This window comes from Hyaloscypha bicolor, assembly GCF_002865645.1.
Source record: "Hyaloscypha bicolor E unplaced genomic scaffold K444scaffold_118, whole genome shotgun sequence".
Taxonomy (NCBI): domain Eukaryota; kingdom Fungi; phylum Ascomycota; class Leotiomycetes; order Helotiales; family Hyaloscyphaceae; genus Hyaloscypha; species Hyaloscypha bicolor.
The window spans coordinates 1,967,357-1,978,685 of record NW_020194620.1 but is presented as its reverse complement, the minus strand read 5'-3'; the positions used below and the strand labels follow the sequence as shown (position 1 = coordinate 1,978,685).

The 11,329-nt window shown below is 48.8% G+C and overlaps 3 protein-coding genes across 3 annotated transcripts; 2 read left to right on the top strand and 1 right to left on the bottom strand.

The window, feature by feature from the left end:
* Positions 1 to 750: 750 nt before the first annotated feature.
* K444DRAFT_633011 (uncharacterized protein) lies at positions 751 to 2,380 on the top strand (the record flags this gene model as incomplete). The annotated part of the gene is made up of 2 exons (XM_024883547.1): positions 751 to 996; positions 1,058 to 2,380. 2 exons carry the CDS (start codon positions 751 to 753, stop codon positions 2,378 to 2,380), a joined length of 1,569 nt encoding a protein of 522 aa, XP_024733525.1.
* A 2,614-nt stretch (positions 2,381 to 4,994) lies between these two features.
* Positions 4,995 to 7,388, top strand: K444DRAFT_666204 (uncharacterized protein; the record flags this gene model as incomplete). Its single annotated transcript, XM_024887163.1, has 3 exons — positions 4,995 to 5,063; positions 5,114 to 5,290; positions 5,338 to 7,388. The coding sequence occupies 3 exons, from the start codon at positions 4,995 to 4,997 to the stop codon at positions 7,381 to 7,383; spliced, it is 2,292 nt and encodes a 763-aa protein (XP_024733524.1). The 3' UTR covers positions 7,384 to 7,388.
* A 746-nt stretch (positions 7,389 to 8,134) lies between these two features.
* Positions 8,135 to 11,178, bottom strand: K444DRAFT_69880 (uncharacterized protein). The gene is made up of 4 exons (XM_024887960.1): positions 10,888 to 11,178; positions 10,550 to 10,670; positions 9,408 to 9,507; positions 8,135 to 8,362 (listed from the first exon to the last, which is right to left on the bottom strand). The coding sequence occupies exons 1-4, from the start codon at positions 10,979 to 10,981 to the stop codon at positions 8,228 to 8,230; spliced, it is 450 nt and encodes a 149-aa protein (XP_024733523.1). The 5' UTR covers positions 10,982 to 11,178; the 3' UTR covers positions 8,135 to 8,227.
* Between the last annotated feature and the right edge of the window lie 151 nt (positions 11,179 to 11,329).

Below are 11,329 nucleotides of genomic sequence, written 5' to 3'. Positions count from 1 at the left end.
TTAACAAAGGAAGTTATTATTTCGGTACAGAGCGGGATTCTACCGTTGTTCTTCAATGAAACTCGGGCTAGAAAAGCATTCCGAATGATTAATTAAGATCCAGGGGCAGTTTCTAGCACGGGACTTGTTGTAAACTATACTTTTCCTGGAATTTACTGTAACTAAGGAAAGTCAGCAAATGAAACCATTACTACTTGTTTTTCCAATCCGTCGAACATGAAGTATCACATACCCTGCGAAGTATCTAATTTTTTCCAGATCCCATCACGATACAAGAGCTCGTGTGTTATGGAAGCAGTGAGTTCCGCACCACTTCCGGACTGCCTATAAAACAGGCTCAGACCACTGCTCCTCCACACGAGTCTGGTTTGGCTTCTCACGGTATGTAAAAATGAAGTGTGATAACCAAAGTAACAGGCTTAGACCTTCCCCTGTCTTCCGTCAACCATACCGTGCTTTTAAAAAGGCGCGTGATGGAATTTCAGCATCACAACTTAAATAGCCCTTGCAGAGCCACTCGCCTCCTCTCCTTCTCAAAACAACACCATGTCCGAAACTCATGAGCCCAACAATCCAACAACCTATTTGTTCCGTCGCGAACCATACAGGCGCTGTTCTTCTGCATATTTTGTTGAGATTCGTAGCAATATTTGACTTGATCCAGCGACTTATTTTATGCGCTGGATGCAACTCATGGACCTCCATCCAAGCGATCGCCTCCAGCCAGCCATAGTCGAGACCAACACCATCATGTCTATATCAACTACGATGCCCAAAGGGATTGGACCATCCCCGGCGACGAGCGGAGCGACTCCCCGAAATAATATCGATTACACCCAGGAAGAGTTGGACGCCATCCTGGAGAAATATTCAGAGAGAGGATGGATAGATTTCGGCCAATACTTCACAATACGAGAGGCTGAGGTAATTCACGCTGCATCCAATGGACGAGCGGAGCTTCCTTGGATGGAAGAGTTCCTTCGAAACTTCATGGAGGTAAGTAGACACATGTCCATGATCTTCAATCATGAAAGGTTCAAACTGATGAAAATTACAGGAAGCTGCTGAAAAAATCGTCAAATACCGGGAGGACTTTCATAGAAAGAATGAGATAACCGAGATGTGTGACGAAAGAGAAGATAGTGTGGACTACGAACTAAGAATGAGGGGGGAGCAGGGCAACGCTGAGGAGAGAGACGGTGGTATCGTGGAAAGTGAGAAATACCACTCCCAGAACAATGAATCCGTTGAAATTCCGAGCCCAGAGTCTAACAAAGAAAACTTCAGTGATGGCGTTCAGATGAATGAAGTTATCAAAGAGAGACAGAACCCTAGTTCCGTCGAGCCATTGTCTATAAACACTGGCTTTTTCGCACGTACAACACCGGATACGGAAGTATTTGAGCCCAAGACCGGGACCGTCTCTCATGGAGCTGACAGTGAAGACCACGTTCTTTCTGTCGATTCCGTCGACCATAGTCATAACGCCCTTGATGAGTATCACGCCTTCTCGCAAAAATTGGACGAAGAAGTTGTTTTTGGCAGCGAGCCTGCCGTGGGCAACAACTCGAGCAGGAATGACGAAGAGACGAGACGGCACAACCTCAATGAGAATGAGACGACGAGAGCCGAAGATACAAGACTGGCCGAAACAGGTTCGCAAACTCCAGTTCCAGCATTTGAAATTAGATGGGGGCAGACTGACATGAGTGTAGCAGGTTCTGCTGAGAGCAGTCAATTTATTCCTTACTCTCAACCTGGCAGGCTAGCAATTGATCCTCGAATTTCAGTCTCTAGTCTTTCCATTCAACCATATGTCCAAAGCGCTGTACAGCATCCGGCCCCGAACGCTCCTTCTTCTATAACGCAACCGCAAATGTGGAGTTCCGCGCCAATTTCCCCTGGAGGGGCTTTCTCAGCAATCCCAGGCTCTGGCGGTCCGGCTTTGGGCATGCAGCATCCGCCACAACAACCTCATCGGACGGGGGTTCTCTGGTGGAGGTCTCCACACCCTTTCCAACCTCCGCAACCTCCACGAGCACCACAAAAGCTTTCCACCAAGACCGAGGTCGCGCTGAAAATATGGGAGACCGAGTACTTTGAACAGGTAGAGTGCATTAGAGGACCCGCCACAGATCGCGCAGGATATCAAATCCGCCAGATGGAAAGAAGCGCCTTCCGAGAATGGGTTTATCAGCGCATTGCGGAGTGTGGAGAAGTCGGATTCATGATGTCAGTCTTGAATATGACAGGAAGATGGGATTTATTTGGCCATCACCAGGTAGTGGCGCAGAAGAATACTGGAATGAAGAGAAGACTGGCCGACGAAGAAGGGAATGAGTATGCTGGCGGAGCTGCGAAGAGAAATCGGCAGCATTGAGCCAAGTTGCTGCGAGCGATGACGGCGTGATATACCTAAGAATACATGGCGATTCCGAGTAAGTTGTTCGTGGAGAGAGTTACTACATACCTCAAATTGGCATAGAGTGCGAGATGTACATGTTTTGGCCCATGAGTTATGGGCCGAAGCATAATTGGGATTCATGGCCTTCAGGGCGATTTCTTTTCCCGACATTGGCTTTCTTATAAATAAGATTACCCTTCAAACCGAGACCCAGTTTGCAAGAGTTAGCAAACACTCAACAAACGCAATTACGTCCTATAATTCCTCGAATCAACCTTGATTCGCAATGTTGACATACCTTACTCAGTCCACAAAGTTTGAACTCATCTCAACCTCTCCCACTTCCCCTTTCGCTGAAACCCGCTCTACAAGTAAGAGCTGTGTGATTTGTCACCTAGTAAGTCTTAATGCCGCCCGAAGTGCCCCAGCATTGGCAAGAATGTAGTGAGTCGAGAGAGCAGTCGGATCCTGGTACATGTATATAAAAATACCAAGTAAAACTAACTCCAAACTATACTACCTAAGCCAAAACAACAATTGATAACTCGCGAAGCGACACAGTGGCATTCCTCCTTGCCGCTTGCAACAGGCTTTCGACCGTAGCAACTGGGGCGGCAGTTCTTGCTCTGTCAACTATCTCGAGCTACTGATAGATCTTGTAAGTTGTTACCTCAGACTTCCTCTCCCATCGAATGCAAAGGGGTCGAGATTAGGATCAGGCCCGCGGCCTGACTCGCCACAATAGCACAAACCCTCTCAACATAACGGCATACAGCAGCACAAGTCCAGCTCTTGTTCGCCTTGCTAATAACAGTTCTAGATACTCGCCCGATCCTCTTCGAAAGAAAGCCTACTGCGGTCTCTTCTTCCTTCCTTCCATGAGAGCGATACCAACTCCCTTCTGGGACTTCGAATAATACCTCCTCCACTTGACATCGAATACTAAGAGCGCACTATTCAAATCTCTCCCTCTACGAGCGGAAGGCAACGGTAAGTTATGTCACAATCTGAGAGTCCTCAAGAATATATAATCGGCGTCGAAAAAACCACAATATCCTTTACTTCTCTCTCCTATTCAGATCCCTCCCCAGAATACCATAGTCCAGAGCCTTTACAACTGGCTTTATTATCTCTGCGGTTTCTATCTGCCCAGATTAGATCTACGAGAGTGCCAAAACATACTTATTTGCTTCTTATTCAACTCGTTGCCGTGATCCCTCAGTCGTCCCCTGGCTGACCGGCTAACTAGCACGAACGTCGATCGCCTCCAAAACGAAAATAGAGCCTCTGGTTGATACTCCCTGCCCTAATTCAAATAACGAGAGACAAAGCTTTTGATCGCAGGTAAGGAATCTCAATTTCATCGCCCTTCGTTTTGTCTTCTCTATGCTCCCGACACTGTAAAATCGTACCAGATCTCCTCGCGGGCGCCTCCCTCCAACTTTCCTTCACAACAACAAACACCAAACCCCAACACCACTACCTGAAACTTCCCCAGCCACTCTTGATATCTCCACCGCTTTGATCCATTGAGTAAACTTCTATAAAGCTATCGCGACAGTTGCAGTTATTTCTGACACCGCGACTCGGCTTTCTCGGTCTTGCTAACTCGCCCGACTTGGGTTAGGATTACGATCAACAGTATCAATATCGAGCGTCAACACCAATCATGGCGTTCTTAAGACTTTGGCTAGTTGACTTATAAATCTACGAGTAACATCTAGTAAGGCTTTCCTCCTATTGTTGAGTCCAAGGCTGTTGGATTGATCCTGCGATCGCTATCTGGCCATGCTGAACCAGCGCTGACAACTTCTTGTGCCATAGAACATCGGTTAACGCCGCCTCTCTTGAAAGCGTGGAGCATTACACCCTTTCTTACTTGTATCCAAGTCATTTAGAAAGAGTTGTTTCACACATTAGTGTCTCCCGTCCTTACTTCTCAACATCCCACGCCATGGACGACTGGCTGTCCTAGCAACCGAAAGCGCTTTCCAAGATCGAGCGCGACGCACCTTTAACAACCAACGCGCACAATTAAAAGCGCTACACACCTGGGGCTCAACCATACTCCGTCGAAGACTCCGTAAGTCCGCTTTCTCTACCGTCCCATCCCAACTCTGTTCCCTTTTAATTGCCCCTCTTCCCATATTCGCAACCTCCTTCCACAACATCCCAAACCACATCCCCTTCCATTTCCTGTCCTCGATCACGTACGGCATAAGCAGTTGCTTGATACCTCCCAGCTGCCATCCATCACGTTCTGGCCTGGGAGTTGGGAAATTCACATTTACCAATTCCATCTCACCCGCTCCCCAAAAGCAACGGTCGATGCTCCTCCATCTACAACACAACTTCCTCTTCCCTAATCCTTTCTTACCATCAACTCCTTTGCACTACATCTACTTCCCATCAATAAATTAGAACAGCGACTTGTTCTCTCTATCGCTCTTCATACAGTCTTTACAATTTTAAAGACGCATCCGTTGAGCGATTGTTTTGACCTTCACTGAGGCTGACCACTTCCGTAAAGCTGACAGGCCCTCAAACTTTCCGTCCCATACATCAACGAACAAGAGAAAGCTCTGGCAAAATGTCTTCCTCGTCGCGTGCTATTTTCTTCGACTACGATAGCGATAGGCTTATTTCAGACTTCGACTTGGTAGGTTTTTTTGGTTTGAGAATGCTTCCAGATTTGCTGACCGTTGATAGAACGACTATTTCAGCGACCAAGAATCAAGTCAGACTCATCCCATCGCATCGACTTCATACGAGGAACCAGCCCACGCTCCGCTACCCGGCAGTCCTGCTGCAGAGGCCCAACTTGCAGCCTCCCGAGCTGCAAGCGAGCAGGTTGATGATACTATTACCACCAACAATTCAACTTCCGTAAGTACTATTAACTGGCGTAACTTCCAGAAGCTGACGGTCTTTAGGCTTCCATTGCAGTCGATGGCCAGGATGAAGAGAACCAGGTTGATGATGAGGGAGATGATGGCAACCATGGGGACGAATACGGTGTCGGTGCCAACCAATTCGAGGAGGCAATTGACCTACCGGAAGCTGGCTTGACTGCAGAGAGTTCAGAGCAACGATCTCATCAACCGTCCGGGCTGCAAGCCAATGTTCCCGGCGGAAATTATTCGGATGAAATTCCCCCAGTAATTACTGCCCTTCTTAATTCAGTATTGGTGCAATTTGTTCGATCAGAAGAAGGGGAAGACACTGTAGTTCATTCTGAGGTGGTCCCACGAGATCGAGTTGAGGGTTTGGACGATGTTCGTTTTCAGGAGTCAGCGGAAGAGCAACCGCAAGACGAGACAAATCGTGGCTCAAGCCAGGAGATCGTCCAAGATGGTGCCGAACCTGGTGAAGATGTCGCAGAGGACATCGCACAACATTATGCCCAAGGAGGTGCGGACATCAAGGCCGAAGGAGATGATTCCGAAGATGTTACCACCGACACTTCCGTACCCGGCCAAGTTCTTTCCAGAAAAAAGAACTTGAAGAAACAAACGAAGCCACCATACAAGGCTCCCCCAGCCCGACCCCGAGCAACCGGCTTAGTGTGGCCAGAATTCTATCCCGTTCCGCTTCCAGCTCCAGTACGCAACAACCCTGGAGGCTGGGAGGCTGCGCACAACGTAATTGCCAACGCCAAGAACATTAAGGGCTTCGGCATGGCGTCGCACACGAAGACATCCGGACCCATCAAGTCAACCGGAGCTAAAGGCAAGGACGACTGGAAGGCAGGGATCAGAAGTGATCTCCTCAATGCTTGGATTCTGCACAAACATAACAAGGTGCTTTTCACCCAGGGCATGAAAGATTACGGAGCCCAAAATGAGTGGTTCTTCAGCCGGTCTGAGCAGGAGCGTGACGAATTCCGGATCTGGGCTAGGGCCATAGTCGAAGCCGGCCTCCAGGACGATGACAGAGATGAGGTTCAGCGGTTGCGGAATACACAACAGCCAGTTGTTCCCGGCTCATTCAATTCTTCTGTGGCTAATGGAACGTGGACACACCCAACACTAGGTGGTGGAATGGGCGCCCCCACGAATGCCGGCATGCAGGCGATGAATGTTGCAGGAGGCGGAATCGCTAACGATTCGACCGGTCGGAGTGGTAATGGTCCTGTTCCCGGACGTCAAGCTGGACCGAGAACTAGACTTAGCAGTGGTTCCCGAAACAATTCTCGACGAAGCAGAAAGCGTGATCGAGAGGTCGAAGACGAGGAGGATGAGGATAACAGCTCTCGTAATGTCCAGGAACTCCTTCGACCAAACAAGAAGCGTCGTCAATCAGTTGGTGGTGGTGCGGAGATAGATGCGCAGAACGAGATAAGAGCTCTGATGCAAGACCAACCCTTCCTTGAGCCCCCACCCGGTATGCCACTCCACGAATGGTATCGCGGACAAAGCCAGATCACTGAAGGTCAGGAAGCTCCTGGAAATGGCACCCAACGCCGACTGCCGCGGCTCAACAGCCCCACCAATGGGCCCTTGGCTCCAAATTCGAGCTTCCCAAATGAAGGAGCAAGTCCCGGGTACACCAGTATGACTGATGAACTTCGTGTGCCTCAACTTCCCCAAAGTTACGGATTCGATGAGCCAACCACGGCGGAGTATGAAGGGGCAGCCAACCCAGCCTACCCCGATCCAAGTGAGTATGAGCAACTTGGATACATATACCAGCATCCAACTAGTTCTGTGGGTCAATCCAGCCGTGGCGCTGAATCTCGCCACAGCAGCGAACATACAGGAGCAAACTCACGCGCAGACCTTGAGGCGCGGACGGACCATAGTGCCGGCTCTTTGGGCAGTCAAGAAGCTCCTCCTGTTGCTGGGAGAGAGGGACGAGTAGTCACTGACGCCGACTACTTCACAAGTGATGCGCAGGAGATGGAACAACTGGCACGAATCACTCATCCTAGCCAGGCTTACAGGGATCGGCTTGGCAAGAATCGCCTGAGAGGGGGTTAGATTCCTCGGAGTCAGACAGAAGAGTCAGTAATTGGAGGGCAGCTCGATATCGGGGGCATTTGGGTGCAAATTGGACATACCGAGGTCTTCTTCCGCTCTCGGTCTTTCATTCTTGGGAGTGATCGAGCATTTCGGTGGCGTCTACAAAGGCAGAAAGGTAGACTCGGCGGATATGATGCCATATATCATGCATTTATTTGAGTTCATACACCCACGAAAACGGCGAGTTGGTTTAAGTTGGTTTAGGTGTATGTGATTTTTTTGAAAGTCAGGTCTTTTCGGTAGTGGGACCTTCCCTGGAGAGAGCAGAGCAAGAAGGCTTGTTGAGTAGTTTGTCTCTGGAATTTTCGTGGAGACCCGTGCTGTTCTTTGACGAAGAAGTGGTGGCATTCGGGGGAATCTAGGGCGCTAAGAAGTTGGATAGCTGGTTGCTTTGGAGATGAGCTTCCTTGATTTTGAGAGGGATGTGCCTTAGCTCATCGGTCGCATCTCACCTCACTTCGTCAACTCTCTTCTTTGACTCTGCAGAAATTACAAACCTCCCAACATCTTGAATAACATTCAAACTTTCAAAATGCCTTGTCCTTTCTGCATGATCGCTGATTCCATCCCGCCAACCACTAAGCCCAAGGTCTTGACTACCCGCTGGGTTCCGCATATCCGGTCCTGTCAACGGCAATAGTCATCGCATTCCTCGATATTGCTCCGGTGACACCAGGACATATTCTCCTCTGTCCGCGAAGACATTATGTGAAAGCCACTGATATGACAGTTGCAGTGGCCGCTGCTTTGGGGGTCTGGCTTCCAATTCTCACTCCGGCTTTGCCAACATATGGAGTAGCAGCTAGTCGATCTTTGATCCTGATTCTCGAAGACTATCAGAATTGGAGATAATGGGGGAAAATACAACCCCGGGGCTTATCTCTATTGAGACCTCCTTACGCCATGAATACTTATAGCCTTGAGTGAAGTCCGAAGCCTGCAATAGTCAGAAAGGGTCAGCCAGTTTCATGCATCCCGAGACACCCCACCGAAGACTCATCTAGATCTCTCTGCCACTTATTATAAGTACCACAATTTCAAAACTCAGGTAAGGCATTATTTGAAATGTCAGAATCAATGCTGACAGCTGGTCCTAGCTCAAAAAGACTCTGAGTTGAGCGTCAGCAGAGGAAAACTCAAGTGCCGATACCAAGTATTCAACATACCTGGACATCGCGACATTGACAAACCAAAGGGTTGTGGGTCTAAATCTGTTCATGTGTTGATCTAGGAAGTGCAACTTGGGTTGAAACGATGAGTAGATAGTAACGGGAGATCAACATTTCGATGCAGAAGGGGAAATTACCCTTGTCATATATAAATCGGAGCTGGAAGAGAGTTTTCGATCGTACAAGGGTTCTGGGATATGGTCCATGAGATATTCTGACGGAGTTCATGGCTTTCAGAGCCACTTCTTTTCCCGATGTGAAGTTTGTTTTAAAGAGAAGCCCTCCCTTATTTCAGTCTGCACGAGTCAGCAGACACATAATTCACAGCATATGCATATCGCCTCCTCTTGTATTAGCCTGCGACCTCCCCCTACACATATCTCATAGAATCCAATCTTAACATTTCTTCAACTTGGATTGAAAGGTTAATTCCAAACCCATCTGCTAGGGTTGAGTGAGTCTTGATTTAAGAGCTCTCATAAATCCAAAGCTGTGAGCGAGGCTTGACGCCTGGTATATAAAATATGAGCGAAAATAAATACGAATCTCAAGCTCCACCGCATAGTGGGCCGCTCTTCGTCGCTTCAAAGAAACTTCAGATGAAGAAAAGGCTGCTCAGCTGCCTTGCCGAGAGTTCAAGTAAACACAACGTCCGCGAAACTCTTTTGCGCGCCAACCCTTCTTCTTTTTGTAACACAAGCTCGATAACAACACTCCATTCTGCGTTCCAGCAAGTAAGGAACGCTCTATAGACGCTTGTCTTTCGATACTACGCAAGTCATTTCAAAGATTCTTGCACTTCTTGCAACGTACCTGTCGCTCCTCTGGTCGGACGGATATCGCGCTTTGCCCTCCCCATCGACAACTTTCGCCCTTAACAACGGCGATATCGACAACTGTGCTGCAGTATGCACTAATCAGAGACCTTGGTAAGCTATTCCATGTTCATTTAACTCCTCCCCTCATCTCCCTAAAGATCGAAGTTTTCGAGAATACGCCGCCTCGGCGCTACCTAAACCCTCTTCTTTTGCGACCACATATAACAATCGGCGCGCAGGTTTGACTCTTGCCCTATGTTAATATGAGATCTAGACACTCGTTATCCTGCGAAAGAGACCTGGACTACGAGTTCTCCTCTCCCTACTCTCCCTCCTCCCAGATACGACTGCGTCTGCTTCGAGATCACTATCGACCAACCTCTAACTCCGACAGAGCTTTCTATCGACGTTTTCTTTGCTCCTTGAGACAACAGAGCACGGAAGTCCCTCCTCAAACTCCACGATACTCGAAAGCACATCCATTGCACGAACATCGTCGATCCTCTTGCCGTCTCTTCTCCTCTCAAGATACACTCTCCCCATCATCGACCACAGAGCACTCTGCCACTATCCCTGAGGACCAAACAGCTTCTATCTACTTAGACTAGATCTGCGAGGGACTCGAAACAAGACTAGCTACTCCCAGCCTTTCTTCCATCCTCTCACTCCAGCTGCTGCTAGCTTCCTCGCGCTCAGGGATACATACAGGGTCCGCTACAACCAGGAAGGCAGCACTCGATGCTCCCTCCCTTCCTCAGAGGGAATAGCAAAGATAGTAACTGCTCGCAAGTAAGAAGCCTCTCTTCCTGACAATTTCTCTCCTTTCCCCTCTCCCCTCTTCCCTCATCAGCCCAAAGCACACCGCTCGAAGCAACAACACCACAGCCCAACGCTCAGAGCCTTTCTACCTGGCGCTCAATACCTTTACAGTTCTATCGACCTGGGTAGAACTGCAAGGGCATCAAGGCAAGTCTAGCTTCTTGAGGGAAGCGCAGTAGGGAGGCTCTAGCTTCTCTGTCCACTAGGCTCAGGGGCGGTTGGGTCACAATCACTCAGCAAACATCAAATGAAATCAATTTTCAGATCAATCACAGCATTTACGAGACTCTCAGAGAGGAACGAGCTCTAACTACTTACTCTGAGAGCCTTCCTTTGAGGGGATTCCGAAGTCTTGGCTGAGCTACTGCTGACAGCTTACTTGCCTCAGCAGAGCCACGGCATTCTTCCTCGTCGAGTAGAGAATTACACGAAGGGTTAGCTGCCTGCAATAAAGTTAGTGGAGGCTTTTTCTACATGTTAGTATCAAATATTCCGTCTTTTCTTCATCAGACGCAATAGTGAGTCTCTGCTAACCTAGCAACAACTATTAGATCGCGATTAGCCTTCCCTCGAACCCAAACGAGCACGACTCCGGGCCATACATACCTACCGCGAGAACTAACGATCCTCCTCCTTCAAGTTTGGGTAAGTTCTACTTCCCATATATGCAGCAATCGGCCGTGGACACACCCTCACTTGATTGCGCCGTATGCTCTTATCCACCTCCCCTCCACATTTTCCTCCGTCCATACCTCGAAAAGCATATCCTACAGCACAATTCCTTCCAATTCCCGTTTCCAGTCCTCATAGATCAGTTGGGAGCTGTTCAGGCCCTGTTTTTCCCATTCTTTGAGGCGCGAGGCTTCCAAATTTACATCGACCCCATCGCCTCGCTAAAGCGGTATATCAAAGCAACAACACGCGACCATCCTCAATCCTTTCCTCCCCAAACACCACCCACTCCAACTTTGAATTTCTTCAACAAGAACCATCGCAACGCGATCTCTTCATCGCTCTGCAAGCAGTCCTTAGTCCTTAAGAGACGTACCTTGCTCACCGAGCTTTTCCAGTCCCCGCGACGGTGACTTCGAGACTGAC